Source organism: Accipiter gentilis, chromosome 26, assembly GCF_929443795.1.
Source record: "Accipiter gentilis chromosome 26, bAccGen1.1, whole genome shotgun sequence".
In the NCBI taxonomy this organism is placed as follows: domain Eukaryota; kingdom Metazoa; phylum Chordata; class Aves; order Accipitriformes; family Accipitridae; genus Astur; species Astur gentilis.
Genome location: NC_064905.1, coordinates 10995842 through 11012742, shown reverse-complemented (window position 1 = coordinate 11012742; position 16901 = coordinate 10995842). Strand labels below are relative to the sequence as shown.

Below are 16901 nucleotides of genomic sequence, written 5' to 3'. Positions count from 1 at the left end.
ATGTCACGGCGGGTGTCGCTATAAGCTCGGCGGCGCCTAAAGGGCTGGGGGAGTCGGGCGGGCGGGCGCGCGGCCGCCGCGCGCGGGAGGGAACGGGCACAGAGACAGAGACAGGGACGGTGCGGGGACGGGTGCGGTGCGGTGCGGTGCGGTGCGGTGACGTGACGTGACGTGACGTGACGTGACAAGCGGAGCGGTCTCGGGCACGCACAGCGGGAGCACCCCGCGGCCAAGCCCGCCGCGCACCTGCCGTCCCGTATGCGCGGCTCCCGGCGCAGCGCTGCCGCGGAGGAGCCCTAGGCAAAGCCGAGCCCCCGCCGCCTGCCCGGGGGGCTGCTGGGGGGGGGGGTGGGGTGGCCATGGGGGTGGCAGGCACCGAGCTGCCCGGCGGCAACGTCAGCGCCAACCAGAGCGCCGCCGACCCCACGCTGTCGCGGGACGTGTGGATGGTGGGCATGGGGATCCTCATGTCGGTGATCGTGCTGGCCATCGTCTTCGGGAACGTGCTGGTGATCACGGCCATCGCCCGGTTCCAGCGCCTGCAGACTGTCACCAACTACTTCATCACCTCGCTGGCTTGTGCTGACCTGGTGATGGGGCTGGCCGTGGTGCCCTTCGGCGCCAGCCACATCATCATGGAGATGTGGAAGTTTGGGAACTTCTGGTGTGAGTTCTGGACCTCCTTGGATGTGCTCTGCGTCACTGCCAGCATCGAGACCCTCTGCGTCATTGCCGTGGACCGGTACTTCGCCATCACCTCCCCTTTCAAGTACCAGAGCCTGCTGACCAAGAGCAAGGCGCGTGTGGTCATCCTCGTGGTGTGGGTGGTCTCAGCCCTCACCTCCTTCTTGCCCATCCAAATGCACTGGTATCGGGCAGACCGTGTCGAGGCCATCCTGTGCTACGAGAAGGACACGTGTTGTGACTTCTTCACCAACCAAGCGTATGCGATCGCCTCCTCCATCATCTCCTTCTACCTGCCGCTCGTGGTCATGGTATTCGTGTACGCCAGGGTCTTCCAGGTGGCCAAGAAGCAGTTGCAGAAGATAGACAGGAGCGAGGGGAGGTTTCACACCCAGAACAAGGAGCAGGAGCAGAAAGGGGGAGCTGGGCACCGCCGTTCCTCCAAGTTCTTCTTGAAGGAGCACAAGGCCCTCAAGACCCTGGGCATCATCATGGGCACCTTCACACTATGCTGGCTGCCCTTCTTCATCGTCAACATCGTGCACGTCATCCAGGACGACATCATACCGAAGTACGTGTACATCCTCTTGAACTGGCTGGGCTATGTCAACTCTGCCTTCAACCCTTTGATCTACTGCCGGAGCCCGGACTTCAGATATGCCTTCCAGGAGCTCCTCTGCCTCCGCAGGTCCGCCCTGAAGATGTATGCCAACGGCTACTCAAACAGCAACGGCAAGAGCGACTACAATGAGGAGGACAACGGCTACCCCCTGGCATCGGATAAAACCTGCGACTTGCTCTGCGAAGAGGGTTCCTTCCCTCACCCCGAGGACTTTTTGCACTGCAAAGGTACTGTGCCTAGCGGGTAGCTTCGAGACGCGATGGGCTCTGGCGTGGCACACATCGGTTATAAAGAGGAGCCTTTCTCTCTAAGGAAAACCCAACCCCCCCGTTAATAATAATAATGGTCCTCTTCTAGGGCGCACCTACAACCTCATGGCTGCAAGAACCCCCAAACTGGGCAAACCTTCCGCAAACAGGTGGGGGGTTGTCCCGGGCAGGGTCGGGCGGTCTGCTTGCAGTCTGCCTGTTTAGGGGCGCGACCGTGGGTCCCCTCAACGGGGCGGGGGGAGGTGGTGGACGGGAAATTTAGGGCTGTGCAGAAAGCTCGCCCCCGGAGGAAACTTCCTGGCCGTGGCCGGTGTTGAACTACCTCATGTCCTTACTGTTAGGAGCCGGCGGCTGCTGCGGGAGCTCCGTGCGGGGCGGCGGGAGCGGGGCTGGGGCTGCAGCCGCCCGCCCCGGCGGCAGCCCCGTCTGCGGAGCCGGGCGCTCCGCGGGAGTCCTCCCGGTTCCCTTCTCGTAACCGAGCCGGTGGCCGTGGGACCCCTCCACGGCCGGGAGGGCAGTCCCGGGCGGTGGTACCAGTGTGGTCCAGCCGAGGGGAGCGTGCGGGGGTGGCATCCTGCGACAAAATCCCCGGGGAAGGGATGGCAGGAGCGGGGCTGAGCGCGGCTCGGTAGGGCTGTGTCGGATCCGCGGCTATTGCCGTCAGTGGGACAGTTTAAACAACGCCCAGGAAAAACGAACGCTATTTTTGCCAAGTGCTAGAGGACTTTCTGCTGAAATAGTAGTATTAGAAATAAATGGACTGTTTGCCCACAACGCGAGGCTGTGACTGTGGGACTCCGGAATGGGGTACCGGGAAGTCGGGTGAAATGCTGCTACAACCGCAGACGGTCCTTTCGCTGAGCTTCCAACCAAAGCTTTTAAACTGCCCGGTTTGTATAACTCCAAGTCTCAAATGACAGTGAGCCCGAGGAGGTGGGATGGGAGGAGGTTTTTTATTTTCACTGGCGGACTGGAAGCACAGCTCTGGGCGCGGGACGGCTGTAGGTTGGTTGGTTTGCTTGTGGAGACTTTTGGTTTTGTTGTTTTGGGTTTTTTCCTCCCCCCCCCCCCCCCCCCTCCCCTTGCGGCAGGCTTTGCATTTTGTTCCCGGGTTGCAAGAGTTGGCGGCGGGCGCGCAGGGCTGTCAGGGGGGGCGGCAGACACGGGCGGGCAGGTGTGGGCTGCGGGACGCCACGGGACGGGGACGGGGACGGGGACGGCACTGCTGCCGAGGGCTTGCTCTCTCAATGTCCCTAGCTGGAGGGAAGCAGCGATCGGGGCGGGGGGACGACACACGGGACCCTCCCCCCCATTGCCTGCACCCGCGGCTGGCCCCGAGGGCCGGGAGAATGTGCAAGTGCGGGGTCTTTTCAGATGCGCTCGGGAGAGGTGGAAGAAACGGTGCTCACGGGACATGTCGGCGCTCCGTGGGGCCGCGGTGTCCCGCGGGGGGATGCTCGGGCACGGTGTGTGTGCGGGCTCTTCTCCCCCCCCCGCACTGCCCGCAGTTCCACGCACCTGCCCCGCACCTCGGGGGTTTGGCTTGCGCTGCTGCTGGGGGACACGTCGTGGTCAGTTTGGGGCTCGGTGGGTCCCCGGCCGAGCTGGCTTTGCAGGTCAGTGGGGTGACCAGCTACCCGGGGTGACCCAGAGCTGAGGCCCCTCGGGCTGTTACCCCCCGCTGCAAGAGGGGGATTGGGGCAGCACTGGAAGGAGGCAGGGGAGGTCAGAGGCTGGGAGGGGGAACGGAGCAGGGTTTCTGGCTGCCGACGCCTCTTTGCAGTCCCCGTGTGGCCCTGGCTCTCTTGGCTGCTCTGAGAAGGACTTTCCTCAAGGGCCGGTACCAAAAGGGGCAGCCCCAGGGAGGGCTGGAGGGGAATCAATCCCCCCTGGAACCTGGAAGAGCAGTGCAAGGGGGATTGCTGCTGGTCGCTGCTACGGCTGCTGCAAGGTGCAGGGCAGCGACAAACTCCTCGAGCTCTCGCACCCCTCGTGGTAAAACCCCACCTGGCTTTTGTGGGGCTGGGGTCTGGAAACTCCTAGTGCTCCCTTCTTTCTTTCCCAAAGCAGTCCTGATACTGCTTGGAAAGGGTGCTGGGAAGGAGGAACAGCTATAAGAGCCCTCTCCTCCTCCTCTAGCCCTGTGACGGGTGCTGGCTCAGCTCCGCTTGCAGCCTTTCCAGCTCAGCGCTACAGCAGAGGCAGGGAATGTGCCCGAGAGCCCATCCCTCCTGCCTCTCGCTGTCTGCTTCGATGCCTGCGCCTGTCACTGTCCTCACCTGCTGCCTTGCTGGGGTTGTCAGCAGCACCCGAAGTCCTTTGAGTGTGAGCCACTTGGGCAAAGGAGGAGTGTGACGGCATGGTGCGGTGTGTGAGGCCACAGGTGGCCAAAAGCATTCGTTCCTCAGATAAACATTAACAGGCTGTCCGAGCAGGGGGAGACCCAGCGCAGGACCGGGACCAGCAGTCAGGTGGTGTTTGCTTCATACTGCACAAGGACTGAAATGTCAGAGGCTGCTGTGCTGTGGAGTCGGTGTACACACACACACATGCTCTGTGCGGGCCGTGATTATTATGTAGCACTCAGGGGGAAGTGAAAATTAACCTCTTGGTTGTAGCAATCGATATCTCCGGTGTTGTTAAATCTCCTGCATTTTTAATCTTGCCAGTCCCTTGCTGTATTTTGCAACGCCCAGGGGCAGCATAGGTTAGCAGGTAGCAAGGGCACAGAGCGAGGAGGTGTCCCACACCGATAGCCAACTCCCGACTGGGGGCCAGGCCAGCCTACAGCAGGCGCAGCAGTCAAACTCCCACTGGCTGTGGGGCAGGAGCCTCTGGCACAAAGAAATCCAGTGTCCACTTTTCAGTTCCTGTCTGTATTTTTACTATTATTAATTATTTGCATTTTAGTAGCACATGTTGTGGACCAGGACTTTGTTGTCCAAATAATTGCTCTATTTGTTTGGCTGGCTATGTTCATACTTCAGATGTTGTGGCTGTACGTAGCCAAAGCTGAGAGATGAGCAGGTGGCTAATTGCAGAACAACTACAGTATCCAGAGTACATGGGTGTGGAAGGGACAGGGGACATTGGGCTGTTTGCACCGGGCAGTTGACCTCGGTACTGCAATGCTCAGCTACAGTGTTAGGAAACCTCAGACTTGCAGGGAAGTCTGAGTAGTGAAAAACTGATTTCTTTTCTCTAAGGCAACATTAGTAAAACTGGTGAAATATGAACTGTATGGTTCTGGGGGCAGCTGGAATTGAAAGAGAAACATTGGAGGAGAAAATATTCTGGCACCACCAAAGTCAAACCAACAAACCTTTCCTGTTCCATGGTTGAAAAAGAAAAGCTGTGTAGAGGAATCCTTTGGCCTGTTAAAATATTTTATGATATAGTTTTATAGATACATGCTAGGCATTAAAAAAAATGGAGCATTGAAGTTGGGACACTAGCTGCTTAAATTGATTTTAGGGTACTTAGGATTTTACACTAGTAGAGTTGGCTCAAGTTAAATACATCTGATAAAACACACACCAGTGAGTTCATTTGAGGAAAATCACTGTGACAAAATACCAAATTCTTAATGCAAACAGAGCAGGCTACCTTCTGTGCTGCTGGTTTGTACCTTTTGCCACTGCCAGAAAGGTGGATAGAGCACAGGTCGGATACTGTCCACCCCCCAGGTGTCAGTGGGTACAGCTAACTGGAGCTTTGTGGTACATTCACTGCTTTTAGCTACTTTGGCCAAACAGATTGTTACTGGTTTTAAAGTCTTAGTCAAGATGAGCGTCACAAATGCAACTTTTGTGTTGTTACAAAATACTGCCTTCGCTGTAGGTCCTGCTTGTGATTCTGGCAGCTGTAGTTTCCACATTAGGGGCTGTCTTTGCTTTGTCCTCCAAAACAGGCAGAGCATCGAGAGCTGCTGAGTTATGTCAGTCCTTTGCCTCTTGGGAGCATTCCTGGAGAGCTTTTGCTTTCTGGGAAGCCAGGCCTTGAAATATAACCTGATGCTCGCTCCAGCACTGGGGAGGTGTGGAAGTGCAAGGGGAGCTGGCAGAGGGGACAGGGTCTGGGTGCAGATCCCCACCTGGGAGTGTGACTCGAGCATCTCTTGAGGACCAGCCGTTCCCAAAGTGCCTCATATCCCAAATTGTTCAGCGATTCCTAATGCGCAGCGCTGCCCATCAGTGCATATCGCATTGCCGTGGGGTGTCAGGGTGTGCATGTGGAGCCTTGGCTGTGTCTGCCCAGCCTTGACTGTGGAGCCAGATCCACAGCTTGCAGCCTCCCCTGTGGTTCGGGTGAAGGTGAGACCCCTGCCTAAGGACACTGCCGAGGCAGTGGGTTCGGCAGAGAGGGAGGGAAGAGACCTAAGTTATCAAATGCCCCCTTATGTTTGAAAATAGGCCAGAGATTAGTAGTGTAGAAAGGAGAGCCCAGCTTCTCTGGAGAGAGAGCGGATGTGTGAGCAGGGACACAACGTGCTCTTCAGCTCTCCCACGTCACAGCCGCTGGGCTTTTCAAAGGGCTTATTTATGTATTTATTTACTATAAGGGACATGTTTTTGCTGTAGAGGGGAAGGTATTGACAGGGCTGGCTAGGAACATAAACAGCAGGCTGCAATCTATCTCCTAGCATCTCTTGCCCTTCTGGTATAGAATCACAGAATCATAGAATTATTTATGTTGGAAAAGACCTTTAAAATCTTCAAGTCCAACCATAAACCTAACACTGCCAAGTCCACCACTAAACCATGTCCCTGAGTGCCACATTTAACTACATCCAGGGATGGTGACTCAACCACTTCCCTAGGCAGCCTGTTTCAATGTTTGACAACCCTTTTGGTGAAGAAATTTTTCCTAGTATACAATCTAAACCTCCCCTGGCACAACTTGAGGCCGTTTTCTTTCATCCTGTCACTTGTTACTTGGGAGAAGAGACCAACACCCACCTCGCTACGACCTCCTTTCAGGTAGTTGTTTGTAGAGAGCGATCAGGTCTCCCCTCAGCCTCCTTTTCTCCAGGCTAAACAACCCCAGTTCCCTCAGCCGCTCCTCATAAGACTTGTGCTCCAGACCCTTCACCAGCTTCGTTGCTCTTCTTTGGACACACTCCAGCACCTCCGTGCCTTTCTTGCAATGAGGGGCCCAAAACTGAAGACAGCACTAGAGGTGCAGCCTCACCAGTGCCGAGTACAGGGGGACAATCGCCTCCCTGCTCCTGCTGGCCACGCTATTTCTGATACAGGCCAGGATGCCATCGGCCTTCTTGGCCACCTGGGCACATTGCCGGCTCGTACTCAGCCGGCTGTCGACCAGCGCCCCCAGGTCCTTTTCTGCCGGGCAGCTTTCCAGCCACTCTTCCCCAAGCCTGTAGCGCTGCGTGGGGTTGTTGTGACCCAGGTGCAGGGCCCGGCACTTGGCCTTGTTGAACCTCGTACGATTGGCCTCGGCCCATCGATCCAGCCTGTCCAGATCCCTCTGTAGAGCCTTCCTACCCTTGAGCAGACCAACACTCCCGCCCAACTTGGTGTTGTCTGCAAACTTACTGAGGGTGCACTCGATCCCCTCGTCCAGATCATCAATAAAGATATTAAACAGAACTGGCCCCAGTACTGAGCCCTGGGGAACACAACTTGTGACCGGCCACCGACTGGATTTAACTGTGTTCACCACCACTCTTTGGGCCCAGACAGTTTTTTATCCAGTGAAGAGTACACCCGTCCAAGCCATGAGCAGCCGGTTTCTCCAGGAGAATGCTGTCAGAAACGGTGTCAAAGGCTTTGCTGAAGTCCAGGTAAACAATATCCACAGCCTTTCCCTCATCCACTAAGTGGGTCACCTTGTCATAGCAGGAGATCAGGTTAGTCAAGCCTTTCATAAACCCATGCAGACTGGGCCTGATCGCCCGGTTGTCCTGTACATGCCTCATGATGGCACTCAAGACGATCTGCTCCATAACTTCCCCAGCACCGAGGTCAGACTGACAGGCCTGCAGTTCCCCGGATCCTCCTTCCAGCCCTTCTTGTAAATGGGCACCACATGTGCTGACCTCCAGTCAACTGGGCCCTCCCCAGTTAGCCAGGACTGCTCATAAACGGTTGAAGGTGGCTTGGTGAGTGCTTCCACCAGCTCCCTCAGTACCCTTGGGTGGATCCCATCTGGCCCCATAGGCTTGTGTGTGCCTAAGTGGTGTAGCAGATCGTTAACCATTTGCCCTTGGGTTATGAGGGCTTCATTCTGCTCCCTGACCCTGTCTTCCAGCTTAGGGGGCTGGGTACCCCAAGGACAACTGGTCTTATTATTAAAGACTGAAGCAAAGAGGGAATTAAGTACCTCAGCCTTTTTTCCTCATCCTTTGTTACTGTTTCTGCCTGCGTCCGATAATGGATGGAGCTTCTCCTTCGCCCTCCTTTTGTTGTTAACATATTTATAGAAGCATTTTTTATTTTCTTTCACAGCAGTAGCCAGTTTAATTTCTAGCTGGGCTTTGGCCCTTCTAATTTTCTCCCTGCATAACCTCACGACATCTTTGTAGTCCTCCTGAGTTGCCTGCCCCTTCTTCCAACATTCATAAACTCTCCTTTTTTCCTGAGTTCCAGCCAAAGCTCTCTGTTCAGGCAGGCTGGTCTTCTTCCCCGCTGGCTTGTCTTTCGGCACATGGGGACAGCCTGCTCCTGTGCCTTTAATTACAATGGTTCTGCTGCCAGGAGTCTCAAACACCCATACTGGCTAAGGAACGGGCTTTTGTCCCCTCCCTTTGCCAGTCCTCTGCCTCCCAGTGTTTGTTTTCACTGCTATGATGAATCCATTTCCCAAGGAGATGGGTTTATGAGCACATTCATTCCTCTGGCAGGAGGGAGGATGGCCTGTCTTGCCTGTTCCTTTCTCTGCTCTATGTCAGCAGATAGAAAGTGCCGTCCTTCTAAAAGCAGCTGGGAGGCAAAGGTTTCCTGGCTGACCGTGGCAGTGCCTGGCTGTGTCCCTGGGCCATGAGGATGGAAGAGCGAGCTGGGGATGGTGCCTGCTCGTCTGCTCACCAGCGTCACACCAGTCTTCTCCCTCCCCACCTGCCTCTGCAGAAGCATCCAGCCCTGCTGAAGCACCTCTTACCTTGGCTGACCCACATCTTTTCTTAACTTGTAAGAGCAGTATCGGTGCCTTCACTTCAGGTTCGTAGTGTGCACGGTACCCAGGGTAGTTCTTCAGGTTCAGATGAGCAAGGGCTGTTTTGAAAAGCCACCCTGGCCTTGGCTGTTGTTCCCAGCAGAGAGGTGGTGTGACCCCAGGCTCCCTGAGATTAGTATTTTGCAAGTATTAAGGTTCCTTTTATCACTGTTTTTACACTTGTTCTTGGTTTCTCGGGTCCACGAGTAGGACTGCAGCCACTCTTTGGCCTCTCCTTGCTGTGCAATAAAGTCTCTTTCAGTGTGAAAGCCTGGCTCTTTCTGAGACTTGAACCCAGCAGCCTGAGCATTTCTTCTCCTTGTTATTCTTTTATTATTGGACCTGTTTTGAAAGCGAGCATTAGTCCTAAAGGGGCAAAGAGAACATTTTGCAATGAACAGACATCCTGGGCTATGAGGACACTGTCATTTGGCAGCTGGGGTAGCTACAACCTCTTATCAGAGACATTCCTGTGGGGTGACCAGCTGCATGGGGCACCCATGGAAACCTGTGGGTGCTTTTTGTCGTATTACAGAGTAGGGCAGCAATATTTCACCCAGCACTGCCTCCTCGGAGATGCACTACAGCTGTTCCTCAAGGGCCCAAGCTGCAGCTGGTGGCATGGGCAGACAAGGTGGCAAAACCGCTCCCTCTTCCACCCTCAGCCAAAGGACTGAGGCTCATGTTTGCCTGCTGCAGAACAAAGTACAGCCTGGGAGCACAGACGCTTCCCTGGGGTCTTAGTGACACAGCCTGGGTCTGGACAGAGCAGTGCATGCTGGAGACTGGAGTTTACACAGAACTTGGAAGGAGGTTATCTCTCCTGGTAGGTGTTGTAAGAGCAGGACACAATCCTGATTCCCCTGGTTTTGGCAGTGGGTATTTGCAAGAATTGCTGTGTGTAAGGGTGCTGAATCAAGCAGAGTATTTTAGGGGGCATTAAGCCCCTACAAACTTTCTTTGTCATGAAAAAAGTGGATTTGCTGCTTTTCCATGCATGCAATTTCAGTTTTTCTCCTGTTTTCTCACCCTCCCAATGGCAGGAGCATACAATTTCTGTGCAATATTGCCAGTGCTAGTGAGAGTGGATTGGGAAATATTTACTTGTTTACTGCCCTTGGTAAGGTCATTTTTGCACAAGTGCATATATATTTAGATATATGTATGTATATGTGTATATATGTATGTCCATTATGTATATACAGCAATATATAGAACTGTATATAAACAAGGAAAATGTAAAGGTGTTTTGTTGTGCTAGATGGATAGATACATAGATGAAGATCTGTATGTTCAAAAGTTTGAGTATTTATTGCAGGTCCTATTGACTGACATTGTGTTTAAATAAAGAGTATTTATGGTATGCTTGTAGTCAAGTGTCCTTGCTTAAAGCTGTTTGCTGGCTGTATTTCCCCCATACTCTTGAACACTCTTCCAGTGAATCCTTAAGGGCTCATTAAAAAAAACCCCAACCCCTGAATAGCCTGGTGCTGGTGGGGAGGCACGCACAGCTTCCCTGAGTGGACGAGAGTTTCATTAATTTATCCAGGTCTTTGAGCCCTGGAAACGGTGAGGAGGCTGCGGGTGCTCAGCACCTCGCTGTAAAAGGGCTTCTCTGTTTTTCACCTCTTAAGTCAGGGTTTGCAGACAAAGTGGTTTTTAAAAGCCACCTGCTTTTCTGCCGGTTTGGACTTGAAACAGTGGCAGTCTTGGATGGCTCCTGTGCTCCCCTGGCAGAGCAGGGCTGCTGCAGAAGCATGGACCGGTACAGCTGGGGGCTTTAATCCTCTGGTGCTGGTCACCAGTGCCAGCGTTCCCTGGGACTGGGAGGAAACACAGATGTCCAGTGCAGAGACTGGTGGGATGGGAAATGTGAAACACTGCAAAATATGTGCAGGGCTTGCCTGTAAAGCCCGGTGCTGTCTCTGCTCTTCTCTGGCCCAGAAGTGAGGCCCCGTGCTGGCATCGCAGCAGGGGTGAATGATGACTCTGCTCCCTCTCAGCTGTCCAAGCAAGGTCTTATCTTGCCCGGGATGAACACCACACACCTCAGCAGGGCCTCTTAGTCCTGGCTCAGCACAGTGCAAACACGGTGCTTCAGCTTCTCCACCTGTGCTGGTTTGGAGCTTGGGCTGGAAGCAGGGGTAACAGTGTGAATTGCCCTGCAGGAATGGGGGTGACAGGACCACAGTGTGGTAAGTCACTGCTGTCTGTCCCAGATTGCTTTATCTCCTAATTAGGATTGGAAAAGCTTCTGGGGGCATGTCTTTGGAAAAAGTATCCTGCTCTCCTGGTCTGTTCTCTGTTACCTGTTGGCCAGCTGTGTTGTCCTGGTGCTCATATTGCTTCAGGTCGTGGGGGAAGAAAGAGCATGGTTAATGTAAAGTAGGATCGCAGCCCAGCATGTTGCAATGACAAGTATTTTGCATTCTTTATACCACTTAAGACCATGATGAAAGTCTTGGCAGCAGAGGGCAATGTGTGCCCTGCACGTTTCAAGGCTGCTCCTTTCCAGAAACAACAGCAGGGAGTCATTGTGCAGCTTGGACAGGGAGAGATTACATGAGGCACTTCCAAAACACGACAGATGCCCAAATGATAATGATTTATGGGTTTATATCCTTGTGCTTTCAAGGGATAGGCAGCCCCAGCTAGAAATACAAGCCATTGCTGGCTGTAAGGGTCCTGAAGAAGGAATCAGTCAGACCTTCAGCATCTGCGGGGGGAGCTTCAGCTGCTATTCAGCGCCCCCCATCCCCATTAAAACAGGACATTCAGACCAGAGAACACTCCACATCCCACCTTGGAAAGGTGCTTGGTCCTAAGAGGTGCTTAGAGCCTAGTCCCTGCTTCCCAGCACATTTGGTGGTTGCCCTGAGGCTCCCAGCAGCCCTTCCTGGCTCTGGTCCTCCAGTGATGCCAGAGGCATTAGGAAACCACAGTGGCCACTGCCAGAGCTACCTGCAGGCTCGCAGACATGACTTCATTGCAGGCGTAGGCAACAGGAGCGACGACGAGAGGATCTCTCACCAGCCCTAGTCTGAACACAGCTCCCCACTCGCACCACATCCTCGATGGCTTGGCGGGGGGGGGGTTCACACTCCACCGCTTGAGCTCCACAGCCTCAGCCCAGTCCTGAGAAATGCATAAACAACAAACGGCCACTGGGAAGCCCATGCCAAGTCCTTTCTCTCTCATGTAAATATTTTTTCCTCTTAAGTGTATGCAAGTGTGAAAAATCTCTCCTTAATCCTTTTTCCTCTCTGGCTGAAGGAAATGCTTGTTCATCCCTGGGTGCAGACTGCCCTCATCTTGGTATTTTGCAGCCATCAGCCCAGGCAAGAGCCACACTGCTGAAAGCAGTTATCACCCCCAAAGCCATACTGCTCTTCCTGCCTCCCAAGCCCACTGGCATCAGATCAAACGGTGCCTGCCACAATGGGTGTCAGGACATTACACTCCTTAGTGGCTGTTGGGTGGAGGTCCCACGGGCTGCAGCGTGTGGACAGCAAATTTGTTAGGCAGCCTTGAAGAAGCCTTCAAAAATAGTGCAAGATATCCATGAGGTTGCAGGGTCCCTGTTCCAAAGCCTGAAAGTCCTATCCTGTTGTATTCGACTCATGGCTGGAAATGTGTGGCAGTTTTTCCTGAGAAAAATTGCAGCAGAAGCCCTAAATAAGTTTCTTGATGCCTAGCCCTGGAAGCAAAAAGCTCAGTGGAAGATATGCTGATTTTCTGATACATGCCTAGTAGAGAAGGGAAGCGTGTCTGCACGTCGCAGAGGTAGTGGAAGCTCCAATATATCTATGTGCAGGGGAGCAGGTGGAGAAGCTGTGTAGGTACCTGTTCACTGGGGAATCTGTTCTCACTGTTCAGATGTTTTCTTACTCTCCATTCACCTCACCTGGCTGTCCTGCTTGGGAATGGGTGGGATCGGGTGTAGGCTGTCACCCCTCTGTTCCAGCCCTCTGCTTGGGAGCTCAGCTAAGTTCTGTGTCTCATGAAAATAAAAAGACATTGCTGGTGGTGGTTTCAGAGAGGAAGCATGTTGGCACGGTGGCCAGCCTCGCACAAGAGAATGATGCTGAGATAGATCCGTATCGGCCTTGGCTGTAGGTCTTTTTTGTGAAACCTCGTAACCCAGATAGTACTGTGATACTCTGCCTCGACACGAGTCTGGCTGAGCATGGGGCCTTCTTCATAGAGACAAGTTAGGGTCAAAACCTGGAGACCTGCTGAGCGTGAAGGGCTGTACAAACAGCTTTGTAGCTAAAGAAGAGGAGAAAGAAACAGTTCCCTCACGCTCGGATGAGAAACAGCCTGGAGCAGCCCAGCAATTTCATATGGAGAGATGCTGACTTTCTAGGCTGGGTTTTAGGATGGTCTGCCAGGGGGATTTGCTGTGCTGGGCCCTGCGATGCCTTTCCTGCTCCTTTGCCTTCCCAGGTGCCTTTCTAGGCTCTGTGTAAGTTAGCCCAGTTCAAGCAGGACGAAAGATGTCTGTGCTATAAACCATCAAGTCACAGATTTTTCATGGGGATGTGTGTTACTCTGTTCCTGTGCTCTTGTTGAGCTGGACTGCAGTGCCAGATGCAGTGGTGTAAGCTGGAAGGTAACTTGTGAAATAGGTTGTGACAGGGAGTCAGTCAACGCTCTGCGTGATCTTGAAAGCCTGCTTGTAGCAGGGTCCATGTCTGATTACAGAGATCTTTGGTGTGGAAGGTGGGAGGGGAAGAGAGAAGCTTTTGTGGTTGGGCTAGAGGGTTAGGTGTTAGTCAGCAAGACAATTTTTTCTAGCACAGACATCAGAGCAGTGTCTTACCCTGAATGGCATTTTGCTTTACATTGTGATGAGTACTGGTAGGGACCTGCCTTTCACCAGGACCAGCCATTTGAAGGGCTGTGGCTCAGAGATACCCCTCCCCTTGTCTTCTCCTGGCAAGCACAGGTTGTTCTCTTCTTCTTCTCAGCTTCATGAAACTGGAGTCATTTGTGAACTTGCCAGGGTTTTGCACAACAGAGGTGTTAGCACACTCCCTGCCATGGGAGATGGAGCCCTGGGCAACGTCAGTGGTGGTGGTGGCGGAGAAGCAATGAAGGCAAGTCCCGCCCGAACCTGGAGGTCCTCCTGTCTCCAGCTGAGATTCAAATATAGACATACAGAGCACAAGTGTACACAGTTAGAGATAGAGAAGCGGGGAAGGCACTAAGCTGGGGGCACAATCCACAGCTATTGGAGTTGATTCATATCACTTCAGCACAGCAGCTGAGACAAAGGGGAGCCATAGGGGGGAGACCCATGGGAGGAAAAAGGAAGAGCAGAACCACAGAAAGACATTTTGTGACTCAGAACAAGGAGGTCATTCCTTAGTAACAGCGTAGCATGATTTGTTCAGCTCATTTAAAAGCTGGCTGTGTGGTTCCCTGTCTCTCCTGGGCTCTCTGCTGCAGAGAAAGACCCTTCTTAAAAGGGGATCCTCAGGGGACCTATTTATAGCATGGAAACCCCTCCAGGAGAGTCATCCAGCCTTGAATGAACATCTCCCCAACCCCGGCAGGCAGCAGAGTGATGTACAGGCTGTTCCTCCTGCAATCCCAGCCCCTCCTTCGCAGGGGCCCAGCTGACATTTGCTAGCAGACTGTACGGGACAGTTGCAGGCATCTCTCCCTGGCGCGGGAGGTGATGACACCCCGGCTGCCGCCATGCCGGGCTGGCAGAGGCAGGAGGAGGCAGGGAGAGGGGCAGGGTGCCGGGCTGCTCCAGCTGGGCTGCCCCTTGCTTGGCGGTGGGGGAGAGTCAAGTGATGAGAGGTGAGGGGTGCGTGCTGTTCCCAGAAAGAAAAGGTCAGGGCACGGAGCCGTGGCGCGATTTGCCTCCGAGCCAGAGCTGGTGGCAGTAGGGCCGGGGCCGGGAGGGCTGTGATTTCTAGGCATGACTTATGGATGCTGGCCAGGAGACGCAGAAATGAACTGGAGAGGGGGGAGAGGGTTGTTGGTCTGAAGTGAAGCGTGGGGCTCTGCAGAAGTGCTGGCTAGGGGCATGATGAGCTCTCCCTACCAGTCTGCAATGCCCCCCTGGACCTTAGAAGGACCCCAGGAGGGGGTGCTGGCATTGCATCTGCTTGGGTTTGGTCTCAGGCTGGGCTGACTCAGTCCAGCCCTCCGTGCCGGGGGCAAGCGACTGCTGAGCTTGGACTCACTTGTTTGGCTGCAGGATAGGATTTCAGTTTGCTACAGTTAGATGGCAGAGCTTTGGGGATTTTCCTTTCTGATACGAAATACCAAGCCAAAGGCTTATAATGAAGTCAGAGTGATTTCAGAGGTATTTTCTTTCTCTGCCTAAGAATTCCCTTTAACATGCAAAACTGAGGAAGGGAAAGAAGATGATAAAACTGTTTGGACAGGGCCAACTTTTTTAGCATAGGTTTGGACAATGCAGCTTGCTGAGTGACTGTGTCGGTAAGGAGGCTTCTGTCAACTCTGCCAATAAAGTCATAAATCCAGTACAGACTGGTGATGAAAATCGGAAAGAGAAGGACTCAAAGGAGAATGGTTGAAAGGACAGATGGAGGCAACTGAAGAACAGAGGCAAAATGAAATATAGCCCCAGGGGAGTGTAAAAAGATGACAAAGAAACAAATGGAAATGAGAAAAGGGCCCTAGGAAGGACAATGACTCAAGCACCAGCAGGAAACTCAAGGTGGAAAGCAAGAGGCCAGATCCCATATGGAAGAGGAGGGAGAGGGTGGAAAGGGATTGCAGAAGGAGAAGAAACAGGGCTTGAAAATGCCATGACAGCAGGATCTGTATTTCAGCACAGGCAGCCTGACTGGTGCCTCTTCCCTCCTACATTAGTAGTTCCTTGTCTGCTTTCAGCCAGTATGAGTTTGATTTAGCAGATCTGGCAGGAGGAAGGCAGCGCGACAAAGGGAGAGGGGACGGTTTCTCAGTGATACAGAAATGCTGGGGAACCGTGGGTGAAAGAGCATGGCCATTAGAGAGGCAATGCATGCACAGTTTGTTCCCAGAGTCGGGGGAGTTGTCCAAGGCAAGTGGCCAGCCTAATTTACACTCCCAGAGCAAGGAAGGTGAGTGTTGTTTTATTTTTAATGACTGTCTCCTCTTCCTTGCACCATGCTACCTCCTGCATGGGGTTCCAGTTTCAGGAAGAGCAGGGTAAAAACAAGCCCAACCAAACTAAAACATTCTGCTTTTACCCGTAAATGGCATCAAATATTTTTGTCTCAAGTCATTACTCTTCCCTCCCACCTGACAAAGCCAGTGCTGGAAGGCCTGGCCTTGCAAGCTAGCACCTCGGGAAGATGACCTGGGCAGGGAGCAGGCAGGCAGTGGGGCAGGTCTTGGCACAGGGCAGTGGGGCTATGTTTAAACCCAAATCACCCGAGTGATGAGCATAGTGAGAGCACACTGTGCCAGGTAGCTTCAGACCTCACCGGGCTGAGCCATTTGGCCATGCAGCGGGACTGCACTGGGGAACCGGAATTTTTCCACCCAAGGCAGAACAAGTACCAGAATCACCAAGAGGGCTAGTGCGAGGTAAAGTGCGGTGGTGTTTGAGCACCGCCTCAGCCGAGCATTTCAGCGGGAAGGCAGGCTGCTCAGCAGACTCTCCTTTCCCTTGTTGCCAATGCCTTGTGCAGGGTTTGGTTTCTCCTGGGGATGGGAGATGCTGAAGAAGAGCTGGCTCATTGCAAGCAACTGGTGTGGAAGAAAAAGCTCTCTGCGTCTGCAAAGTGCAAGTAAGGGTTTAGGTGGCCTGAGTTAGGTGTTCAAATTATGCTAGTGAGCAGAGCCCTGTCCCTACTGATGACTGAATAAATCAGCTGGGACAGGGCACTCAGACCTAATGAAGGGATGTGGAGGCGGTTTCCACTGGAGGCGAGTAAAAAAGAGACAACTGATCCTCCTGTCCAATAAATATCCAACAAATCCTGGCTCTGGGTTTCCAAGCTGGGTGTCACCTTTTCACTCTGCCAGTCTCAGGGCCACGGGTCACAAGACAGCAGTATCAAGCCAGTCCCTAGTCACGTCCCGTCCTAGCCCGACACCGGAGAAGGCACAGAGCATGTCACACCCGTGCTGTGCTGCTCAGGTATTCTCCCCTGCTAGCCAAAACTTTCAGCAGGCTCATT

General features: G+C 53.5%; 1 protein-coding gene across 2 annotated transcripts in view; it reads left to right on the top strand.

The window, feature by feature from the left end:
* The first annotated feature begins 359 nt into the window (after positions 1-359).
* The window catches only part of ADRB2 (adrenoceptor beta 2), a 51632-nt gene continuing 35090 nt past the window's right edge, over positions 360-16901 (top strand). For both annotated transcript variants that reach the window (XM_049829981.1, XM_049829980.1), the window contains exon 1: positions 360-1533. In XM_049829981.1, coding sequence (XP_049685938.1) covers positions 360-1533 — 1174 coding nt within the window. The remainder of the gene's footprint in view (positions 1534-16901) is intronic.